Source organism: Equus caballus, chromosome 14 (genome assembly GCF_041296265.1).
Source record: "Equus caballus isolate H_3958 breed thoroughbred chromosome 14, TB-T2T, whole genome shotgun sequence".
Classification (NCBI taxonomy): Eukaryota; Metazoa; Chordata; class Mammalia; order Perissodactyla; family Equidae; genus Equus; species Equus caballus.
In genome coordinates this window covers 57993630-58018714 of record NC_091697.1, presented here as the reverse complement: position 1 = coordinate 58018714, position 25085 = coordinate 57993630, and the positions used below count along the sequence as shown (strand labels likewise).

Sequence of the window (25085 nt, the reverse complement as noted above, 5' to 3'; positions counted from 1 at the left end):
GTGTGGGACCCCTGCCACAGCATGGCTTGCCAAGTGGTGCCATGTCCGCACCCAGGATCCGAACTGGTGAACCCCAGGCCGCCGAAGCGGAAAGTGTGTACTTAACCGCTGCGCCACTGGGCCAGCCCCTTTGGATAGATTAAAACCTGTTGAATTGCATACTTTAAATGGGTGAATTGAATGGTTTGGGAATTATATTTTAATAAAGCTATTATATTTTTACAAACATAAGTGTGAAGAGCAACACTGTAAAGTAGAAGATGATATAGAGTAATGTGGAGCCTTGGGGGCAGGAAAGGATTTACCAAAAATGGCACAAAATCCACTAACCATGAGGGAAAAGTTTTTTTTTAATTGGGATATAATTGACAGATAACATTATGTATGTTTAAGGTGTACAACAAGTTGATCTGATACATTTACATATAGCAAAATGAAGGAAAAGTTTGATAAATTCAGCTACATTAAAATTAAGAACTTCCATCCTTAAAAAGAAATCAAGACAGGGTGAAAAGTCAAGCCACCAGTGGAAGAATATGTTTGCAATAAATATAATCAACAAAGAATAAGTATCCAGAATACACAAAGAACTCCTGCAAATCAATACAAAAATGACAAACATCTGAATAGAAAATATGCAAAAGACTTGGGGAGGCACTTCAGAAAAGATGAAATCAAAATGATCAATCGACAAATGAAATGATGCTTAGTCTCATAGCGATCAGGAAAAAGTCGATTAAAACCACAATGAGACGCCATTTCATACTCACCAGACTAGCGAAAATTTAAAAAGTTTGGCTGTCACAAGTGTTAGTAATGTGAAGTGAAGGAACCCTCATACACTGCTGTTTTCAGGGTAAACTGGCCAAGAAGTTTGGAAAACAGGATGACAACGTCTGGGAAAGTGCTAAAGATGCACACTGCCTGGGGATACACACTAGAGAAACCTGCATGTGAGCAGCGGAAGACACAGATAGTGATTCTAGCGGCTTCCCTGGGAACTGCCCCAAACGGGAACTGATGCCGGCTGTCAGCAGTAGAATGGATAAATCGTGGTGTATTCATTTAAGGGGATTTTCAGCAACACAAATGAACAAGCTACAGCTATACGCAATATGCACGAGTCTTACAAATATGTTGTGTGAAAGCAGGAAATCAAAAAAGAACATCTACAGCACAGTTCCATTTATATGAAGTTCAAAACTAGGAAAAAGCAAACCGTATTTCAACACATATTTAGGTGAGACAACTACAAAAAAGAAAGCTAGAACATGACATCACAGAAGTCAGAGAGGACAGTGCTTACCTCCAGGGAAGGGAGGAGGGCGTGGGTGTGGGCACAGGAGGGAGGGGTGTCTCTAAAACACAGCCCAATTCCTAAAACATGGCTCTTCTTAATAATTATTCTTTTGATTGCACTTATGCATGTTGTATTCCCTTCTGTATGTCATATTTCATAATAAAAAGAAGAAAAAGATTTCGTTTTCAAAAAGTGGCTTCCCTTCCAATCTTTGAACGTGCCTGTGGGTCAGCACTGCACGTGGGCACATGTATGTGCAGGGGATGCCAGGACTCATGGAGCCTGATGTTGGAGGATGAGGTGCACCTGTGGGAGCGGGCATGGACTCAGAACACCTCTGTGACACCGGAGCACATCCTGCAGTAGGTGACACTGCATGTGAGCAACAGAGCTGAGCCCTGTGCATGTAGGTTTTCGCAGTTCCTTCTTGGCTTTGCAGCCATCAACTGTGTGCTGTTCTACTGACAGAGGTGAGAGCCGGGCTTGCTTCCATCCAGTCCCTCCCCTCCTCTCCCTCCCTCTCCTGAGCAAGTGTTTATTGCATGCTTACTCCATGCCAGGCCTAGGACACGGCAGTGAGCAAGGCAGATCCGGCCCCTACAGTTTGTGGAGGGACGTTACCTATTTCCCAGGTAATTGATTACTATTGTGCCAAGGGATATCGGGGAAAATTTAGGCTTCTGTGCACTCATGCTCCTTAAACCAAACCCACACCCGGGTTCAGGGCAGAAATCTTGGAAAACAATTTGAAGTCTTTTAGTCTTGTCTGCAATATATTGATTTTGTGGATATTCTTAAACACTTGGAGCCTTCGGGGAGGCAAAATTTGGTCATTAGGAAGCAATTTGTGTATGACTGATGTAACTGCTTTTGTTATGCTAAAAATTTCAAATTGCTCTAATATGAAACTTAAAAGAACAGCTTCTTTTTCTGGCTTCATCATTCCTGTTTGCGTATTCAGCATACCTGGTGGGCAAAAAGGGTAAATGTAGATAATAACCAGGAGGTACCAAAACTATCTGTAAGGAGATTATTTTCTTCTGAAGCACACAGAAATAAGTTTTAGCCTTAAATCCTTTAGCCCTTATGTCCTGTTTTTAGGACTTACAGCCTCTGTAGGGATCTTCCTTAGCCCTAGAGAGGGGCCAAGACATGATGGAGAATGTGGCTTATTGCTTCTCCAACATGCTCCCGTCTGGAATGTGTTCTGATGGAAGTGTACGTACCCATTTGTAGATATGGTCTCACATGCAACTTTCACTAAAGTGTTAGTGGGAACCCCAGAGAACAGTCCAGCCAGAGCTGTTCTCACCACACCCCACTCCCCATCAATGAGAATCGTGGAAGCTGGTTGAAGAGGTTCGTGTGGCTATGCTGAGCCAAGCCGTTGCTGACCCGTGCTGGACGTGCAGTGTAAGGGAGAAGTACACTTTCACTCAGTTACATAGATTTTGTTACTGCAACATAACCCAACACGCCTCCGAAGCGTCGGTCTTCTCTTCACCACAGGGGGATTAATTCCCACCTACCCACAAGACTGTTAGTCCCCATCATCCTCTTCTCTTCCCATTTTAAACTGGAGGCAAGAACACTGAGAAATAACTCACTTGTTTGTGAGTTAGTCATTTGTTCGTAATCCAGACTGTGGCTGAAAAAATTGGAGGGATTCCTCCAACAAAGGCAAACTCGCTAGCTCATACAGAGTTGACACCGTTTACACGACCACGAGAAGTCAGACGGCAGTGGTTCCATCCCCCTGCCTCACGCTGGTGGAAGATGTTCAGGGGACAGTGGACAAGTCACTGTTTCAACTGAGTCCAAATGCTGTGAGACAGGTTAAGGCATCAAAATGTCAAAACTAGTAGCTTGTGTCACACAGTAAATACTCCTAGTGCGCTGAGAAACGTTATTTTTCAGCCACTTGTTTTAGATATGTGTGGGCACGCTCAAGTCATACTTCCTGGGGAGAGGGGTAGAGACGGAAAGTGAAATGGGAGAGGTGAGAAGATGAGGGGGAAGTGGGGAGGAGGAGGAAAGGGGGCAGGGGGAGAAGAGAGAGAGGGAGAGACTATAACTGCCTGGTAGATACTTAATCTGCTTACCCCACTCCTAACCCAGCTCCAGCTGGACCAGGCTGCATGTGCCCACATGGGCTTTACTTATACATTCCTCCTTGGCCCATTCGGAAATGAACCTCTCCATTGGTGCGACCACCCCCTCCCCATCAGAGCAAGCCCAGCCCACCTGACCTTGCCTTACCCTGAGCTTCAAATGTCTCCCAGTCACAGTCTCTCCTGTGGCCCACATCCTGCACTCCCTCCTGGTCATCCCTGGAGCCTAGATCCTAGTGGGATCCTAGCAGGGGCTCCCCAGACACTGCCAGGAGTGGGGAGGAGAGCTGCCCTCTCATGGACCACGGAGGAAGCTTGCTTGGCACAACCCTCTCCTGCTAAAATTCTCCTGAGTCCTCAGGTACCCAGCCTCGCCCTCTGGCTCTGAGATTCCCTGGTGGGAAGCCCCAAGCCCAGAGTTTCCATGGTGGTAGGGGGTGGGGAGAGGGGAGCCTATCTGAAAGATGTGTCCTTTCTTGGGTCAGGCAAAGACATCTGTCAAAAACAAACCTTGGTCCCATTAAACGACAAGCCAGCACCCATTTCCCTTGAAGGAGTTTTTCTCCAATTAACTTAAGTCATGTACCTGCCTGTCTGACTGACTGACCCCCCGGGGGCTCTGGGAGAAGACAAGACATCCCATCACCGGCAGGGACACTTCAAACATTTGCTCTGTTAATTGGCTGCTGCCTTATTAAGAGATGGGTCTCCAGCTGCAGCCTTCATTACCCTTTTCCAGGAGGAACCACGGCTCTCTGTTGCCTCTCCCGCACGCTCCAGTCAACCAAGGCGGCTGATTAAATACTTTGATTCCTGTGTCTCTGAATGTGGCAGCTCACCGGCCAGTGGTGCGCGGTTCCCAGACAAAGGTATCCTTGGAGTGGAGCTGCATTAGGATCTAATCAGCAGCCTTTGTGTCCTGCACCATCTCCCACCATTTGCGCATCTTTCTTGTTCTGAGAAATCGAATGCCTTCGTTCCCCTTTGATTATTCTCCCCTCCAGTTTGCATCTTCAGCTATTTGAGTGTTTAAGTCTAATTTCAAGCAGTTATTGTTTAAACTATTAAGTTTGTGGAAGAAAAGAGTTTTCCTGGGGAAACAGCCCCTGGCAGTCAGCACCTCTAAGGCTGGTGGGGGAGGGGGTAGGGCCTTCTGGGGTGGAGCACCCCTCCCCCACATCCTGGGAATTCCTGACTGCTGGGAGGGGGCGTGGGGAGGTGGTTTGCAACTCAGGGCAGGCAGGTGCAATAGCCCCAAGAGCTCAGCGCTTCAGCTACAGCCCAGGGACACGGACTGAGCCCCACAGTGAGGGAAGCACACCCTGGACTGGACGTCCAAGCAGCGTTTCCCTTCTGAGTCAGCACTCTGCTCTCCAGATGGGGTGGCTACGGCTGTGCCCCGACAGTGTGCCAGCACATCCTTGGGGCTGTTCAGGGCCTGGCCAGATGGGACATTTGGCTCCCATCAATCAAAGGACCTCATGCAGACCCACCCTCGATAGCCTGTACTTCTGGTTAGACAAGGACCAGCTAAGGTCTGAGGAAGGCACTTCGAACAATCCTGGGATGAAAAGGTGTGGTGGTTAATTTTATGTGTCAACTTGGCTAGGCCACAGTGCCCAGATATGTGATCAAACATTATTCTGGATGTTTCTGTAAGAGTTTTGGATGTGATTAACATTTAAACTGGCGGACTTTGAGTAAAGCAGATTGCCTTCCACCATGTGGGTGGGCCTTCTCCAATCAGTTGAAGGCCTGAGTAGATCAAAAAGACCAACTCTCCCTCAAGTAAGACAGAATTCTCCAGCACACGGCCTTCGGACCCCAACTGGAACATTGGCTCCTTTTGGGTTTCCAGCCTGCTGGCCCACCCTGCAGATTGGGGACTTCTCAGCCTCCATAGTCACAGGAGCCAATTCCTTATAATAAATCTCCTTCTATATGTACGTACATCTTTTGGTTCTGTTTCTCTGGAGAACTCTCACTAATACACTGTGGGTAGGAGGTGGGGCTGATCCTGCCAACCCAAAAATGTTTGAAAGCCTCTTCAGGCAGGAATGGCTGGAGTCTAGAAAGCAGGCTCTTCACACAGACTGAACTCCTCTCCCCTAGACGTCCCACAGGGCCTTAGACTCCACAGCCTCACCTGGGGGCCAGTCCTAACATTTCCCACCACTCACATGGCTCCTTCTCCTGCGTTCTCATCTCCATAGAAAAGGCACCCATGTCCGTCTGGAGCCTGGACCCCATCCCCGTGCCTCCTTCTCCCTGTGTCTCAACCAGTTGCTGGTCCTGCCAGATTTATGTTTCCTGAATAGTTCTCCAGTCTGTCCACCCCCTTAATTCAGGCTCCACTTCTCTCTGCTAGACGCCTTAAATGCCTGCTCTTGGGCTCTGCCCCAAGCGGCTCCCCACGGTGACACTGGGCGATCTTTCTAAACACCAGCAGACTGTGTAAAACCCCAGAATCCTGCCTACAGGAGGCAGTCCATGCCCCTTAACCTGACATTCAAGGGCAGGCCCTGGCCTGGTCAAAGGCCCCCAAGACTCAGCTCTTGCTGCTTTCTCCCCATCTTGAGCCTCACATTTAGGAAACACCTGTGGCTCCCCATACTGGCTTCACACCCCAACCCTTGGCCTAAAAGGCCCTTTCCCTTCCTCTTTGCCTCACCCATTTCCACTCATCATTTAATACTCAGCCCGGATGGCACCTCCTCCAGGAGGCCTCCCTGGTTCCTTCTATAACAGACAGGGGGCACTCTGTCATGGTGCTCACCACCCTGGTTAGCACACCCTTCTTGAGTCCCTGGTCCCTAAACTATGCCTGGTGCACAGTAGGTGCTCAGAAGTGTTTGCTGAATAAATGAAAGGCTGAGTTGTTGAAAGCTGCCACATCATGAAGAGCCCAGATATAAGAATCACAGATTTTTCTGACAAATCCTGAAACATAAGAGGGAATCTTGATCCACATGATGCTGAGGGCAGGACCACACTTCACTTGCCCCGGGAATGCAAACGAACAGGTGGAACGAAGCTCAGGGCACACCTTGGTTCCTGAATGATGTCACCTGGACCGCCCTTTCCCTGATCACAACCACTCTGACCCCTTCTCCAGGGCTGCCACTCGGGGCTGCCCCGCAGAATGCTGGTCCCCCAACCCAACCTGGGGCCACCGCGGGAGGCCGAGTGCACAGGCAGCAGACCTGGTTAGTGGCTCCGCGCACAACCCCCGGCTCCTCTGAGATGAGCGACACACAGTTCCCGGCCAATCCCGGCCAAGACCATGTTGGGCAGCGCTCACTGCGAGCTCTCTTTCCTTTTTGATTTATAAAATCACGACAGAGACAGAAGGTACGGTGTAGCACGAGGAGCAAAGACAATAGCACAAGGAGCAAAGACAACAAAGGAACAAATGTTTTCAAAAAACATCACCAATCCTCTGCTGAGGCAAGCGTGGCTGACAGCAAGGTGACCTCACGCTACACGTGCAAAAACGCTTCCTTCAGAACAGAAGTATGAACAGACACAATCCGCCAAGTTGTGGAACAACAATCAGTGGGTGCTTTAAAAATCAGATGATTTCCATGGCTCGTTTTCTTATATTAATTATAAAAATCATTATATGTACAAGAGATGCGGCAGAGCAGAAGGAGCAAAGTTAACATTCAAAATTTAAAATCAAAGAGCCATGTAGACGTGAGTCTGAATTGCAGCTGCCCCCTCACCAGCTGGGTGGTCCTGGGATAACAGTCATCATCCTGAAGGGCTGCTTCAGGACCCAGGGGACGGAGAGAGCGTCTGAAGCGCCTGGCACACAGCCCCGACTCTGGACCTTAACTGTTACCCTGGCCTCCTTTCCCGTCCAGTCTCGGGTCTCTTCAACAGGTGAGAAGTATAAAGTCACAACAACTTGCCACAAATTTGGATGATTGTCATCTCAGTCAATTGAGTCCCTAAGGAGCTGTACCCAAAGGAAGCCGGGAGGTGCCTGGCTTCGAGCTGTTGCCCCGCAGTCTTCCAGATGAGCACATGCCAGGGGGTGTCTTGTTGCCGCCAGCTGTTTCTCTGAATTAGTACGTGGGCTCCTGCTGGCGTTTCTCCCACTTGCCAGCGGTGAGCGCTGCCTTCCCTTTCTATAGATCCTGCTGTCCATTAGTTCTTCCTGATACCCACAACTGTTTGCCCTGAGAGCCACGAAACTTTTTAAAATGGCAAATTTGTTCCTTTAAAACTGTTCAGAGAGTGTTTATTGAGACAAGCCTGGCACGTAAACAAGATCTTCATGCTACTAAAATTTGGCGGGGGTGAGGGACACCGGTGAGAACAGACACGAGGCGGACACAGGGTTTCCCTCCCTCTGAAATGAAGGCTGCTCGCCCCTGTCTCACCGGCAGGGAGCGGGCACGTCCTTCCACTGAGGTGGTCACGTCACATGTCCAATAGGCATGGTCACTGGCCTCTAAAGCAGAAGGTGTGTGAAGGTGATTCATCTCATTAAATGACTGGATGTGATAATGCTTGATTTCTGTGAAAAACTCGACCTTCTATCCATTTCCCTTCAGGGGAAGATCATTTTTAGGCCTATGTTGTCTGAGAAGTCACAGCAGCAAGTCTGAGGGAGGAGGAAGGAACGCTGTCGGTAACTTAGCAAAGCTGCATTAAGTATTTCCACCTGCTGCTGCCTTCCCCCAATACCTGGTGACTCGAGTCCTGCCCATTCTTCAAGGTTCAGGTCAAGGCCCCCTCCCTCAGGAAAGCCCCTCCCAACTGCTGGAGTGGCCACTGGAGTACAGCCAGAGAGGAAGGTAGGTCCCAGTTGTCGTGCTGTCATTTATAGGCTCAGTGACTGGACAAATTATTTGGCTTCTATGTCCCTAAGCCAAATGTCAACTGGGAGAAGAATTACATGAGATAATGCCCATAAACTGTCTGCTATGGACTGGGAACCTGGCAGATACTCAATGAACGGTGGCCATTATTATGTTGACCCTACCCCGATGGCCATCCTCTTTTCTGCTGTGCATGGCTATATGCCATGGTGGCCCCTGGCTGAGTCAGGGGTCTAATCTCTGCCTCCAAGAGGTCAGCTCTTTTGCCTTCTTGACCTTTTTTCTTTTGCCACAGGGCTCTGCTCTCATGCCTTCCTTGCTCATTGATTAACCACATATTTTCGATTGGAAAGTTAGAAACAACAGTCCAGGCCACGTCAACGGTGCACTGACATGTGCCCATTAACAAAGGCATCACTGCTCAAAGAGAACATGTTATGACACATCAGAGTTTTCTTCTACTCTGGTTACAGCCCAGGCATGCTTCCTGGGTGGGCACACTACAGCTAGTGTGATGAAGGTGTGGGAGGCCAGACCTTAGGGAATGTCACCTCAGTCAACGGCTGATCCTACACATGGTCTCTGAACACACCAGCAGAGGCAGGAGCAAAGTCTCCTCGGTGTGGCTGGGAACAACCAGGGATACTTATTTGGGACCAGTATTGGGATCATGCTGGGCAAAAGGGAAGGAGTTAATGGAAAATTGCCTGGTTGAGCTGATATGCTTTTTAACATATTTAGTCAAGAATTATGCAAGATCTGTTGAAATCCCCACAAGTGAGTCAAGGAAATGAACTGTGCTTAACTTCATTATTCACCCTTTGCAATTTTTGCTAACTATGTTTAAAACAATTATTTAGGCAACTTTTGAGTAAGGGGTCCCTGTGCTCACCTCTAGGCCTTAAGCATCAAATTCTCAAATTCTTTGATTTGTCTCTAGATTGTTGGGGGTTTGCCTTTCAGTATTTTTTTCCCAGTCAAGAATACGTGGGTGTGTATTACCTGAGCCCATGCCTACCCAAAATCCTTTCTGTTGTTTCTACACATGGATCACCAATGGACAAGTGTAGAATTCTTGGGGTAGCATCTTAACTCCTCAAAACTCTACAGACGTTCTTCATTGCCTTCTTGCTTCTTAATGTTGCAGAAAAGGCTAAGACTATAGGAGTTTTTTTTCCTTCATAGAAAACCAGATTTTTTTTGCTGCCTGGACACTTCTAATATATATATATATTAGAATATATATATATAAAATATATATATATATATATATATATTTTTGAGGAAGACTAGCCCCTGAGCTAATTGCTGCCAATCCTCCTCTTTTTGCTGAGGAAGACTGGCCCTGAGCTAACATCCGTGCCCATCTTCCTCTACTTTATATGTGGGACACCTACCACAGCATGGCTTGCCAAGGGGTGCCATGTCCACACCCGGGATCCGAACCAGCGAAGCCTGGGCCACTGAGAAGCGGAACATTCGAACTTAACTGCTGTGCCACCGGGCTGGCCCCTGGACACTTCTAATATATTAAAAAAATTTTTGAAATCCTGAAACTTTAGCGTTATTTTTGGACTTATTTTAGGAATCTTCCAGCTCAGGACAATTAAAAACAAATCTTCCTTTACTTGTTGTGTCCATTTGATTTGCTCTGGGGCCTTTAAGATGACCAGTCACCACTATGCTAAAACATTTGTCTCTGTCCTACATAGCTATCATCTTTTCTCACGTTATTATTATATTTTACTTTTTTTCCTGTGTATTTTGGTAGTGGGTTTTCAAGTTTGTTGTCCTTATTGGAAGGCAATTGTTTGATTTCTGTATCGTTAATCTTGTCCTTTACAGCTTGAAATGTGCTGGCACTTTGGCTATTGTATTCCAGATTCCTTCTCTTCTTTCCTTACCTCCTCCAGCTACCATTTTACTTTTGGCTGTGGCTCAGCCAATTCATAATCCCATTTTTTATCTCATTGCAGAAGTTATGTTTCCTTGAAATGAGAGTAGAACAGCTGCTGTCTACGGAGCATCTTTCTTTTTCTTCTAATAATTTTCCCCACAGCACGCTCTGCCTCTGCATCTTCAGTGTGGTGCTCCCCTCTTTGTGTGTGGCAGAGCCAACTTCTCTTTAATTCCTGTTCAAACCGGTCTGTGCAGGCTTCCCCTCCATTTACTCTCATCCCAACCCTGGCAAGACTGTCCAGATTGTGGAATGACAGAATGTGACCACTGAGGGTGTCATAACGTCCCTGTAACCAGCACTTTGTGACTAAACAGTTGAGAGACATCCTTGGAATCTGGAGTTCTGCTCATGTGAGCAAAGGAGAACCAGCAAGCTTACTCTCTACATAATTGGGACAACATGTGTTCCTGACGCTTCCTGCTACCACTTCTACCACTACCCCAGTGTCTCTGGGTGTCCCCTTTTGAGAACTCTTCCTCACGCTGGGGTTTCCTCCTTCTGCAGCTTGGCAGAGGCCTCTTCCTCAGTCCCCCTTTCTCCATCATCACCCCCTATCAGGAAAGCTTCGGCTAGCAGACCCGCCATGGCCTCGGGCGCCTCTCACCTAGCGATCCCAAAATCACTGGGCAGGCTTGAATGAGGAGAAGCTTAAAATCTCAGCCACGAGGGCCCACGCAGAGCTGGGCGCGCACAAGCACCACCTACCGGGTGAAGCTCCCTGCAAAGCCCATGAAAAAGACCTTGGATTTGCTATATTTCGATGGGAACATGAATCAGTGGGTGAGCCACAAAACATCTGAAAGACAGAGAGAGAGGGAGGGTAAAGAAGGGAGGTGGGGGAGAAAGAAAGAGAGAGACAGAGAACAAGGTCTGGGTGGAGGAGTCAGAGACGTCAGCCGGGCAGAAGGAGCAGGTGGGCTGGGGCTCACAGAGGCATTTGCTGGACAGCTGGGACCAGGCCTGCGGGCCACACCTTAGCTGACAGAAGCCGGGGAGCGGGGGTGGGGGGGGGGAACGTGGACTAACAGATGAGAAGGGGAAGAGCAAACAGAAGTTCCCTAAGGGAGACAAGTAAACAGACACACCTGCCAGCCCACCGGATAAGCCATCCTTTGACGTACAAAGAGAAATGCACAACGTAGACCCCCTGCTCATAACAAATGGACAGAGGTCACTGTGTCCGGCAATTTTAATTACCTGTAAGCAAAGCGATTTTATTACTTTCATTTAGGTAGTTTTTGAAAATAGTTTCACTCTCATTATCTTCATTAATGAAGGATCAGAATGCATCAAAGCAGAGGTGATCACAAGAAGGAGGCAGGCAGAGGGCAGGACTCGAGAGGAGGAGGTGCCCAAACCCGAGAGTCATTATGAAGCTCTGTCTTCCCTCATTAGCTTCGAGAATACTCCGTGTTCTGGACCCAGCTCTCCTGTGGCACCTGGTGTGGGACTGGGCACAAGTTCACCTACAACAGGAGCCATAGGTGGTCCTCTGGGCCCCAGGATGCTGCACAGGGCTGGGCCTCAGCTTTCTGAAGCTCTGTCCCTTGGCAGTCCTGGCTGAGGACTCAACTCCACAGGCGGAGGGTTGGGTGGTTCGATGTGGTCTCGATACTCCTGCATCCAGTGAGCCTGCTCTGCTGGGGGATGGGTACCACGTGGACGCTCTCTGCTGGTGAGGACAGCAGTAGCCTACCTCTCCCTGGCTCACTGTGTGGGTTTGCCCCTCCGAACTTCCTTGATTTATGTCAGTTAATTTAACACAGTGGAGAATATTCCTCCCTTCTCTTTGGAGAAAAAAAAGATGGCCCAAACTGGGCCACTGCTTTCCCGTCCAGAAGAGCAGGCAGAGAGGCCGGGCCCCCATGCCAGCTGCAGGGGCTGCAGGTGAGGGAGGGTGGGGTTGAGAACCAAGAGCAGGCTGACCTGCAGGCCCCTGCCCGACTCCTGCACCCACTGTCCTCCCAGCCACTGGCCCCTTCAACTCCTTACATCATCAGGCGACAGAAGAACTTTGAAAGGGATTCTGCATGTACAGTAGAGCATGTTAGTAAGCAGAAAATGCTTCCAGGCAGGGGCCCAGCACCAACACACTTGAGTTGTGGCTGGTCTGACAGCTGCTGAGTTTGTCACACAGATAATTAGATAAACTGCTTGAGCACAGAGATTCAATATGCGGTGTCATTTAGCGGCTGCTACACAGGGGCCTTGATCTTAATTGAAGGCACGATAGGGGAGAACATTAAAGAAGTCCAGGATCAACTTCTTCTCGCTCCAGTAATTAAACATTTGACTCCCGATCGTCATCCAAGCCTCCCAAGCATTGGCCGTGGCTCCACTAAATGGCTCTAAGCGGCCTGAGCCTCGGGCACCCCTCTCTCCAGGCAGGGCCTTCCTCATCAGCCTCTTGGAGGGAAGCTTGGGGGGCAGGAGGCTCCAAGACACCCCGCCCCTGCCTCCTTCTGCCCCCTTCCTTCCTTGTGCTCCCTCAACACCCTCGATGGCTCCGCCACCCCAGAGAACCCAACACGTCCTGGGAGCAGGGTCCTCCTTACGCATCCACCTCCTCCTCTGTGGGGACTCTTGGGTCTGCACTGCATGAAGGGCCTCTAACTAGGGCTTCTCATTCTCTCCCTTGGGGACCTCTAAGGGGTTGCATATATCCCATTTAATACATAATCATCAATTTGAGCATTCCTCTAAAAAGTGAACGGAACATCTCCAGTGACCTAGGGATAGAAAGATAAATCACATTTCCCCACTCGTCGGGACACCCAGTACAGTGGGAAGATAGGCCAGCTGACGAGAAGTTATAACAGAAGGAGGTCCCTGCTCTGGGCACAAGTTCTGACAGCAGGCACCTTGGTCAGCTTGGGGCTCACCCAGGAAAGACCCTCGGCCCTGTGGATTTATCTCAGACAAAGAATGAACCCAGAGGTGCTTGGCCATGAGCTCCGGGACAGGTCATCTCTCCCAGCCCCTGGAACATCCCTCCCAGCTCCTGGGGTGGTGGTGAAGAGGGCGGTCCCCTTCACCAGGCCATCCCTTGGTGGGCATGGTGGAATAATTAAAGATAATATAGCACAGTGGCTAAGAGTCTGGGCTTCCAATGGCTGACAAGGTCCTACATGGGTGATCACCCCTCTGACTCACACTCAGACCTCTCTCCTTTTCTTCACTCTGCTCCAACAACCCCGGCCTCCTTCTTGATCCTCACACATGCCAGGCTAACTCTCACCTCAGGGCCTTTGCACCTGCTGTTCCTTCTGCTGGGACGTTCTTCCCCCAGATATGCAAATACCTTGCTCCCTAACCTCCCAGCCTCTTGAAGGTCTTTGCTCAAAAGCCACTCCTCATATTAGAAGCTCTTACTATCCCCATCCCTTGCTTTATTCCTTTCCATGGCACCTGTCACCACCTAACACACTTTACCTCTTGTTCACTGCCTGTCTCCCCCACAGACTATATGTTCCAGGAGGGCAGGAATCCTGTCCATTTTGCATACTGCTGTATCCCTAGCACCCAAGATAGACCTGACTCATAGAAGGTATGTGTTTGCCGGATGAATGGAGGGTTCAAGCAAGGGAGTACCAAGGTCAAAGTCACCTCTTGGAAAGCTCACTCATAAAGCCATAAGGAAGTTGGGTTTGAAGAAGCGTCTGACTGGGAGCTGGGAGGATAGCTAGGGGTTCACAGAGGTCATCCAGACAAGAGATGATGGCAGGATGGATGCCTGTGGTAGTAGAAGAGGTAGAGAAGAGGAGCCAGAATCAACAAATGCTAAGGAAGCAAACTTGGCAGGGTCTTGGCGTGGGGCTTCAGCTTCGAGGAGGAAGCAAGGAAAACCCTAGCCTCCTGGGATGTGGGAGGCTGCTGCTGTCACTGAGACAGACACTGAGTGAGGAAGAAAGAATGACAGGGGCAGAGGGAGCAGGGAGATGGCGAGTTCATTTGGGACACACTGAATTTGAGGTACTGTGGGCCTTTGGGGGAGGGTCCTGGCAGGCAGCTGGAGACGTGGAGGAGAGGTCAGAGATGAAGATGCAGTTGGGTGTAATTTGCACATGAGGCATGGCTGGAACCATGAGAGGGGGTGGAACGGAAAGAGAAGAGAGCTGAGGAGAGCCCCTTAGGGAACCCCCGTGTGAAAGCTTCTAGAGAAGGAGGGGCCTGTGAAGTCAGAGGAGCTCGGCTGCAGGAAGAGTGACAGAGGCCACCATGGGAGGTATGCAGAATGACCAGGCCTGGAAAGTGCCACCTAGACTTGGCATTTAGAAGGATATGGTGATCTTAACGCAGACAGGAGCAGCCACAGACCCTGGTGGGCAGAGTGTGGGGAGCTGTAGAAGTGGAGGCAGCCAGAGCAGGTGATGCTTTGGGTGCGGTGCCTGGGAGAGCAGGGAAGGGGAGAGGTGAAATGGTACCCAGGGGGATGCTGGGACAAAGCCAGCTCTTTTGGCTTTAGGATGAGAGAGCCTGAGCCTGTCAGTGGCTGAAGTGACCAAGGATCACAGAGGAGGAGGAGCTGGAGATAAGATGGAGGAGGTGCCAGGAAAGAACAAGAAATACCCTGGGGGCCTCGGAGGCTTTGGTTAGTTTCCATAAGCGAAATCAATGCAGTGCGAGACTTTCTCAGCTCAATAACTTATTAGCAATTTTTAATTACTGGATGTAATTAATTCATCCGAAGTACAGCGGTTCTGTGAAGCACACCATACGTGCTGCACTGATAACATTCTTGCACATTTGCAGGGTGCTCACATCAAGACATTTTCTTGCATAAAACCTAGAGGAAACAGCCAAAGAACACGCATTTTTGTTTTAAATCGTGTTTCTTGATCCTAGAAAAAGATAACTATAAATGGGATGACTGAGCCCGAGGGCTGCTGCACCAGGGGGGCTGTTGGTGAACCCCAGCTGTTCACACTGATGATGACAGAACCTATGTGGGAGGCTGCAGGACAAGAGACAGTCCCTGAAGATTCCCACTGGTCCTTGAGGTCTTGGGGGTGTCTCTGGCTAAAGCAGCCTGCACATGATGGCTCAGAGAGTGGGGGTGCTGGGGACCTGTCAATTCCACGAGGTCAGGTCTGGCATCCTGATCACACTGGTATCCTCAGGTCCTGCACAGCCTTGGTACCCAGAGAACATTCAATAATGCCCGAGAAGCTGGGCGGCTCAGAGGAAAATGGTCACAGACTCTGCTATGGAGGTCAAAGTGAAGGCCCAGAAGGATGCTGGGTGCAGAGGCATTACTTTGCAAGGGCTGGGGGAGCAGCAGTGGCCTCTGGACAGATTGTGGGTGGGGCCAGGAGTGGAAGGACAATTGGAAGACACTGGAAACAGGAAAGAGGGTTTGGAGAGAAAGTGGAGGCTAGCACCGGAAGCCAGCCCCGGCTGAAGGAGGGCTCGTCCCAGAGGCTCTGCTGTTTTGTCCCAGGCTCTTCCTGGTTACATATTCCTTCCATGGAGGGGAGAGAGCGGTCTAGTGTTCTGACCTCCGTAGGCCCTGTGACTTTAGGGTGACTGAGCCAGCTCTCTTGGAGAAGCCCTGAGCTGGGCTTCTTGCTGACCTGCAGAGCTGAGAGGCCCCGCCCAGCAGTAACCAGGCCCTTCCCACTGACTATGGCTCCTGCGCCCTCCTTCCCCGCCAGGACATCTCCTAGGAGAAAGGATAAAGCCATTGCATCCGTGGTGAACACGCTTCGCTGGACAAACAGCCCCAAAGCTATGGGTGCTTTTGAAGGGAGGGCTGCAGGGGCAGAGCCTGTGTGACCTGGGGCCGGTACTAGCCCTCTCTGGGCCTCAGGGTCCCTGTCTGGGAAACTGGAAAGTTGGACTAGCTTATCTGACACTCTATGGCTTGAGTTCCAATTGTCTAGCTTGGCACACAGGCTTCCTCAGCTCGCTCTTCTGTACTTGTCTGCGTTTATCCACAGGGCACCCCTCCCCATGCTCCAGGCTCTGCATGTTAGTTCCTTGCTCTTGCCTGAGTCTGCAGGTGCTCCACGCCTGCTCCTGAGGACGTCCTCGCTCACCCGTGCAGATGCACCTCCAACGTCTCTTCTCTAGACCCTTCCCCAGATATTCCCCCTCTCACCTCCCAGAGCTGAGTCTGCGGCTGAGGCTGGGCTCACTCAGCTGGGGATGCAGGCAGCTTTCCCGGGCAGGGCAGAACACACTTGCAGAAGCGTGGCCGTGCCCTGGAGGCGGGGGCTTAATTTATGTTTCTAAAGCAACTAGACTCAAAGTAATGTTGACAACAAAATAACAATAAGGGGAAAAAAAAGCCGAGTCTCTTTGACAGTAAGATCTCTCTGCTCTGTTAACTTGCAACAAAAGATTGGGTTTTTATTCCTGTGTTTAGTAATAAAAGTTTGGTTTATCAATAAAATAAAAATTAAAAATGGATTGTTAGTAAGCCTATTAAAAAATTAAAAAATTTTATTTTGGCCAAAAATGGAAATTATTTCCTCAGATTTCCTGAGCCTCGGAACTTCCTTCTGAAGCCCCCAAGGGCACCTACAAACTGCGTGCAGGATGAGGAAGCTGAAGGTCCATTTAAAACGAAACCCCTAACAGGCTCCTTTCCTCCCTAATTTCAAGGTTTGTTTGGAAAACTGCCCAACGATGACACTGTATCATCTGAGATAACACCACCCTGGTGTGGAGGGTGACTGCTGAAAGGAAAGCTTGGCTTCTCAAACAGAGCAGCAGATAAAGTGTGAATTCAAAACCGAGTCAGAAAAATAATTTTAAAAGTGCCAACTAGTACACAAATAGGGACGCATGTCATAAGATAACTTTTAAAACACAAACTCTATAAGAAGTTCAAGTTACAGAGAATTCCACCCACTATTTTGGTACTCTCTGGTGGTATTTGGTGCTAAGGATAAACGTGACTCTAATTTTGCCCAGAAGAAAGAGATACAACAGCCCACATCCCTCTGTCTGCTTGATCGTCAGCACAAGAGACCCTGCACGGGACTTGGGGAGAGCTGGTCTCAAAGCTGCAGACTCGAGCTGAAGCAATGCTTTTGAGTTCTGTTTTGATTTCCTCACATGCTAATGATCCCTAAATGATGTTATATTTCATTCCACATTCACAAGGAACCCCATTGCCATGGCAACTGGAATGTGATAGCAGAAGTTTTCTTGTAACTGGGGCTCAGAATGCCGCCTCTCCTCCTTTGTGGAGTGGCAAGGGCTGTGTCCCCACGCAGTGCTCAGGAGGAACCTCCCCCACAAGGGTGCGGGGACTCGGCCAGCAAAATCCACCACGTCTTCCCTCTGCTCTACACACAGTGGCCCCATAAGAATTGTCCTAATAGTGACTTCTGGGGACAGATAAAGCCCCAGAGAACAAAGTCATAACTTTATCTTTGTAAAGTCTGATAGGGAAGGAGAAGGGAACATGGACGATTTTATAATTTTTGTTTGTATGGAAAAAAGGTGTTTTTAAGTTTCCCGTATCAATAACTTTCTGGAAATTTGGGATAAAAGACAAATTGTCATCAGTGGAACTCAAGGTGGCATTATTCTGCCACCGTCTTGGGATAGGGACTGAAGGATGTTGTCCTTTACACCCTCCTTTCTTCCAAGACCCCTCCCAGCAGCCCTCTGTCAATCCGTTTCCTCCTGCTCCCTGTTGGAGCAGCCTCCTTAGGGCTGGCCTCCTTTCCATCCTGTTAAGGCCCCTGCGACCAGCGAACATGTCATTCCTGTTTGCTGGGCACTCCCTATGGGAATGCTAGAGAGGAGAGGCAGGCCAGCCCTCCCGCCCGCCAGGGACTGAAGCTGACCCTGAGCATGAAGCAGTGAAGCCTTCTGCATGGGGTCCAGACCCACAGGGCCAGGTCTGCAGGAGGAGGAGAGCTGGATCCAGGTAGGCATCTCCAGGACAGCAGTAGGACCGGACTCTCAGCGCCGTCCTCACCCACACTCCATCTACCAGCAAGCTACCTGGGACCAGACCTGCTAGGCAGAGCCCTTGTTCCCACCTCTGCATTCCCTTCAGTTTGTGCACCTCTCTGCTCTAAGCCTGAGGCCACGTTGGATTAGAGCAAATGATGACAACCAGGTGTCATTAATAACCAACATTTGTAGTGTGCCAAGCACATGCTAAGTGGTTTCTGTGCAGCATCTCATTTACTTCTCTCCACAGAGCAGGTAGGTATAGCCGATAGCCCCATTTTACAGCTGAAGAAAAGGCCCAGAGAAGTGGAGGGATGCACCCAAGGCCACACAGCTGGGAAGTGGCAGAGCCAGGCTGCAACCCCAGGTCTCCCCAGGAGCTTGCAGGTACTTCTCTCCTCCAGGAGAGCAGCAATGCCACACCGAGCGGTTGGGAATTCACAACATCTGTGAAAAACTCAATGAATCAGAAGGATTCGGTGGATAAATTCAATCAGCATGAAGCAGAACCAAGCCCTCATCTGCTTGCCCCCACCCCTATCCTCTCTGGCTCTCCCCACCTCATCCCTCACCGCGGCAGGTTTTGTGGTGGTTGTCTGTTCCCTTGCATGAAATGAGAAATGCTGTTTGAATAACCGATGGGGAGGGAGGCTGTGCACACTCTGATGCAGAAATAAAAACCTTTAGAAAGATGCAATTTGGAGGATATTGGAAACTGGAGAACAGAACATCAGTCTATAAAATTCAACACGGCCAATAAAGCTGGAGCAACTGGTCAAGCATTTTAGTGCTCACGGTGCTGGGAATCGGCAGGTGTGCAGCTGGGCAGTGCCTTCAGACCAGGGACATTATTCCTGGGCTCATTTTGGCCTCATTTCCATAATGTGCTTCATGATTTCTGAAGCACCTCCACATTAGTGTCATAAGTGCAGCCATGAAAGTGTCCAAGACTATTTCCATCACAGGATAAACTTGCCCTTCCAAAGCCCCACCTGCTCTGGGACCCCACTGCCATGGCCTGTGGGCGAGGGTGGGAAAGTGGCCCTTTATAGGGTGCAGTTGGCATGGGTAGAGGCTGTAGGAGTCCAACACACCTGTGCTCCACCACTGAGAATGCCCAACATCCCGGCCGCACCATCCTGGGCCTGGAGCCTGTTGGAGCGAGGCTGGAGCTCTGCCCTCCCCTCTGGGCGCCCAGGCCCCCCACAGGTCGGACCACTTGGAAGCCCTATTCTGTCAGCCCTGCAGGCACTTGGTGGGCTTCATCCCAAGTCTTCTCTTCCTTTCCCTGCCCTACCCCAAAGCAGGTCTCTGGCCTCATACAACCTCAGGTGGGCTCTCCTACCTCCAAAGTCCCCCAGCTCAGGTGAAGTGGGCCTGCTCCCCTCTCTCCACATGCTGCTTCTGGCTTTTCATATTTCCTAATTTACTGATGTGTGGCCAGTTGGTTTCAGCATCACAACTATCTCTACAGGCTGTGGCATGTAGCATTCACGGGGCCGCATCAACACAGGAATTTGGATTCTAACACTCACATCTTCAAGTAGTTGTGAGCCGCTGAGCATCTACTTGGTGCAAGGCACTGTGTCAGGTGCTGAGAATAAAATAGCACGTGAAGAGCTGAAGGCCCGTCCCTGAGGCTCCCACCAGCCGGTGGGAGCTGACATGCCCTTCTCCTCTGACTCAACCCCAGCACGGAGCATGAACCCTTTCTCCCCAACTCCAAGGACATGTTCTAAAGTCCACGCAGGGCCTTCCTTGTCTTGCTCAGAGGTAATCTGGACAGGCATGGAGGGTCTGAACCGTCAGCGACCGCTCCAGGACAGAGTTTGAGTGCCTGCCATGCTGGGAACCACTGTGCTGGTGTCCATCCGGCCACATTCTATACATATCATGGCCTCCTGATTCATGCAACTCCGTCCCTAGGGCTAAATGTGGTCCCTGTCACCAGCTTGCAAGGGCCTATCCTGCAGGAGAGACCTGGGCAACCCCTTGTGGTCTGGCTCCTGCTGGACAGGTGTTCTGCACCAGCCAGGGCTTGGCTGGGCCTGCCTGGATTCCGCCCTCCAAGGGCGTCCTCTAAGGGCGGGGAGCCTCTGGAGGTGGACACAAACAGAACACGCATCGTGGAAATGCCACTGCTGCCGTTTTGTTAAGGCTCCAGGCTTCCTCTTTCTCTACTGCCTTTACACAGTTAACCTGCAGACTCAGCACCCAGGTCATTTGTCAAATGGCATTCGAAGATCCAACACAAAACCCAAAAGCATAGGGGCAAGAAGCTGTCTCCCTACCTTTAAGGAAACAGTCCTTGCTGTGGACGATGACGATCTTCTTCTCCAGCAGGCACGCAGCACGGTGGAGCTCACAGTGGTTTTCATAAAACCTCCCATCGGAGCCGCACACGGGCATGTAGCTGGGCCTGCACGCCTCCAGGCACCGGCATTCGGGCTCCCCCGTCTCCCTGCTGAGCACACACCTGCTTCCATGGCTGCAGAACTTCTTTCCGCAGGAGGTTGGCAGCCCACTGTGGCCGGAAAGCCCTGCCAGGCACACAAACACAGAGGGTCAGCTGCAAGTCCTTGAGTGCAGGAGTCACATGCTTCCTTGAGCAGAGGCTCCACTCGCCTACGAAGCTGAAGCCTGGGGGCTCAGAGTGCCCAGTGGAGTCCCTGCCCCTCCAACAGGAGGTGAGTGTGGGTGCTAGAGCAGGGCCCTGCTGTGTGGAGCTCAGGTTCATGGCTAGCTCACCCTGCCCATCCTGGGAGGGAGGAGGAAACAGGGAGGCCATATGGAAGTGGCAAACTGCCAAGGGACGCTGCCGGCTGCGAGAAGGGTGTTCCAAGAGTCAGAAGGCTTGGGTCAAGGCTCCCCTAACCACGCCACAGGAGTGTCTGCACACCTCTGGGCGAGACTGATGTGAGGAGGAGTTTTGTGCAGGGGTGGGAGCAGGGTAAGGGGGCCAAGGTGTGGTTCTGGGAGACTTAGAGAGTCACCCTGAGGAATTTCGTCTGATATGTTAGGAACTGGGGAGCCATCATGGAGTTTAGGGAGTAAGTGGAGTAAGGAGAAAGCAGTACTCTATGTGTTCCGGAGGGGAGCTGCCAAGGCAGGAAGGCCACAGGTTTACCCTTTCCTTTGGGGAGAATATGGCTCTCCAGGACACACGTCATCCACAGTGGCACCTGCAGCCTTTCTCCACAGTCCAACGTTTTCTAGCACAAAGCTGCAGCCATGGGCAAGAAGGCTGAGACCCTGGAAATGGCAGCTGCCATGTTACTTCGGGTCTCATACCTGCCATGTTGCTGAGTGTCCGCTGCACCCAACATATTACATGACCTCAGGCCATGGTGCCCAGAGCTCACACACCAGAGCGGGCAGGGCAGCTGGTAGAGTGACTTATTGCTGAAAGGGCACACTTCACTGAAAGGCCATGCGAGCATCTATAACCAACATAACACTCTATCACAGGGGTCCAGAAAGTTGGGTGATTGCCATGCAGCATTAGTGGCAACAGAAAGGAAGTTCAGAATTATAAAAGGACACCAAAATACAAACCATTAAAACACGAATGTAGATTTTACGGCCATTCAAGTCTTTGCTTTTAAGTTTTAATTAAATAGTCTTCAAAATACTCAGGAAGACAGAATGGCCCTGGCACTCAAGACAGAACTCTCAGCCCCAGCTCCTATCCCATGGGATTAAAATGTCTACGGAAAAAAAACCCTTCCTTTGCTTGTTTTTGGTTAAGTCTGCTTTTCATCATTATAGATTTGAAAGGAAAAAAAAATCAGTTATTGGTAGATTAACTGCTTGGTTCAATAACTCATTTAAATTCCTCCAGCCTTGACAAGCTAAGAAATATTGACTTTTTCTTGAATCATAATAAACTGGAAGGTCAGAATACCTCTGAGCAGTGTAAAAGTACAGATCCTAAGTGGGCGTGTGACTCTCTTTTATCCACTTTGCTAATTGTTCGCATGTCACGGTAAAGGCTCGGTGGCATTCATTGGTCCCAGTGCACATCTTCCTGACAGGTGGAGGGAGCCAAAGGCACCTGGCGGTGGGAGGCTCTGGGCTGGAGGCCCTCCGCCCGTGGTGTTTATGGCTGCTTTGCCACAGAGTGTGTTTGATTAGCATGACTCTCCTGAGTGGTTGGAAAATGGGTTACCCTGGAAAGCACTGGCGGCTACCAGAAGAAACTAATACAGCTCTAAAAATATCAGCTTTTGTTTCTTTCCCAAGACAGAGCCAGGACACAAAGCACTGCCATCACATCATGGTTCTAATAAACATCCACACACGATGGGAAGGGCACCCACTAACCACCCCATTTTGAAGAAGCAGCCCGAGTTTCCGAGCCTCTGGTCTCAGTTCCTGCCTCTAGCACTTTGGCTCTGCTGTGCTGCCCACCCAGACTGCCCTCTCCTTCTGCCTGAGCCAGCTCCAACTTGCCCTCAGGGTCCATTTCCTCTGTGAAGTGGTCACTGCCAGCTCACTTCTGAGCGCCTCTCTGAATCTCCCTCCCTGAGCATCTGCCCCAGTCTCTGCCCACTGTCTGGTCTCAGGAAGCCCTGCAGGTGGGGGGCCTTTGTCCTCATGTAGCCCCCGCACACTAAGGCTTTAAGAAACACAACAGTTTTAAAAGCTGATCTCCTTAATTCTGATTTGGTGCTGCTTACGAAAGCCCAGGTTAGAGACTGGGATGGGGAGGGTCACGGGGGCCCTGCGTGCAGTGACCTCTTGAGGGGTGCATCTCCCCTTGCCTTCTCCAAGGGGGCATTTGGGAAGCGGGAAGGATGCAGGCTTGAAGGAGAGACAGATGTCCATGGAGGTGGGCCTTCTGGGGTTAAAGAGGACTGGAATCTGGAGCGGCAGAGCAGGAAGGGGCTTCAGAGGCCACGAGTCCAGCCTCAGCAGTCAAAGTGAAGCCAGCTCCCTGTGGATGCGGGGAGAGCCCCCTCTACCTGGCTCCTCCTTTGAAGCGCCTGGGGGCCCAGATTGCAGTGGACACCTCTGAAGACAGTGTCCTGCGCTGTGCCTCCAATGCCCACGCTTGATTAGCTTGCAGGTGTGACTGAGGCCTTCCCCACGGGCTGTACTCGAGGGCTCAGTGTTAAGAAAACACTCGTGCCAGCCTGTGCTCATTGAAGTTGTCCAGAACACTCAGGTTCTCTCCGACACAGAAATCGGCTGTCAGCAAATATTTGATGGCTAATTATTTGCAATTAAGACAAAAGTAGCTTTCAAGCCCTGAGGCTGCCCTTCCCAGTCTGTAGACAGCAAGCCTCGCGACAGCTGAGAACGCCTTGCACAGGGGCGGGCCGGAATCCGGGGCCCGGCCGCAGAGACACCGACTGACCGGAGGTTTCCTCATTAAACAAGCCCCTTGTCACCACTTCCTCCTTGTTATTAAAACAGAATGGATTCCCCACTCCTGGCAGGACGGTGATCAAGCAGTAATGGGAAAGGTAACCGAGTGAAGCCGCCAGCAACTGCCGACAGTGTTTATGAGGATGACCACGAGGCACTGAAAAGAGAGAATGGGCTTAATTCATAGCCATAAAGCGAGTCGCTGACCCAGGTTAGAAACTGATCATCTTACCAAACAAGCTGCTTTTCAACGCTAATTAAATTTACTGAATACGGTCAGGAATGGGAACTGTTACATGAAAGTTATGGCCGCAGGAGAAACAAGTCCTCTTGTACAGTGGGTGCTAGAGACTCCCGCTGTGATTCAGAGGAGGATTCCTGATGGGGAGTCACAGATGGGGCTGCTGTCACCTCGGAGAGCAGGTGAAGGTGTGCAGGCTGGCAGGGGCAGGGGGCAAGCCCGTGTGATCCCAGCGGAGGGGTCAGACAGAGACCTGGACAGAGGAAGGGGTCCTTCTTCACTGACCGGAACAGGAAGCCACTGCCTGCTCCACGGAGCACACACAACTGGTTCTTTTGCTTCCAAACTCTGACTCAGTCTCTGTAACTGGCTCAGGGATGGGGCCCTCAATGGCCCCTGAGGAGAAACCCATTAGCTTTCTACCCCAGTCAGCTAACGGCCACAGGCATGTTTGCGAAGGGCAGCCTTTCTGAGAACTTGTCCTCGGCTCGACTGCCAAGAGAACCCCCACCCCCTTGCACGGCCTCGGATGTCTCCACTGCAGGTCACAGTCCGGCCTCCTGCAGGCCTCAGTGCTCCAGCAAAGGACAGGCTGAAGTCCCCACTACCTCACCCACCCGGCCATGAAGCCACTGTGAGATGACAGCTTGGCTCTAAGGTGGCCGCACACTCTGCAGGGCCCCAAATGTGCCAAGAAGAGTGAGACATGGATGCAGAAGGCACGCACAGTGCCAAGAACCAGCCGCCCTGTGCACCGACGGCCTCACTGCCGCCTGCTGTGATGCCCAGCCTGGAATGGCAGTGGTCTCCAGCTTCTGCGGACAGAAGGTACTTGCACAGGAACCAAGTGCCCTTCTGTTGGCAGACACAGCCCTTTAAACATGGATTACATGTTTACTTTCTGTGTAACAATACCAACTCACCAGGGAGCTGCAGCCCGTACCATGGGTCATGTTTTTTAAAGACCTGGAGCTGAGGACTTGCCTCTGGAAGAGTGGTGTGTGTACAGAGGTGTACAGATGTGTGGGGTGTGCCATCCAGGAGCTGGAGGTAACAGTTCCAGTACTTCCCCTACCATCCCAAGAAAACTTATACTCTTAGACATGCCCAAGGTGGTCCGGAGACAAACTGTCTGGTCAACTTCGACTCCCTCATTGCAGAGACCACCCCAAGTACCTTGTATGTGGCTGCAGAATTCGGGTTTGTGTGAGAGCCATGCAGAGACCCAGCTCTGCAGGCTGCGCAGTTTCTATACCCGCCACGGGTGTAACAATGGGCACTTCAGGAGTGCCTGTCTGCCTGCTCTCCATCCACCTGTTCATTCAGTGACTAGTCACAGAGCCCCTCCTATGTGACAGAA

At 50.6% G+C, this 25085-nt stretch overlaps 1 protein-coding gene and 1 long non-coding RNA gene across 3 annotated transcripts in view; one reads left to right on the top strand and one right to left on the bottom strand.

Annotated features, from left to right (window-relative positions):
- Positions 1–25085, bottom strand: part of FSTL4 (follistatin like 4) — a 401478-nt gene that overhangs the window by 184553 nt on the left and 191840 nt on the right. For both annotated transcript variants that reach the window (XM_023617696.2, XM_023617697.2), the window contains exon 4: positions 20406–20654. In XM_023617696.2, the coding sequence (XP_023473464.1) occupies positions 20406–20654 (249 nt within the window). The remainder of the gene's footprint in view (positions 1–20405; positions 20655–25085) is intronic.
- Positions 10521–15007, top strand: LOC111767813 (uncharacterized). The gene is made up of 3 exons (XR_002799649.2): positions 10521–11399; positions 13662–13747; positions 14666–15007. It is a non-coding gene; the product is annotated as an uncharacterized lncRNA (long non-coding RNA).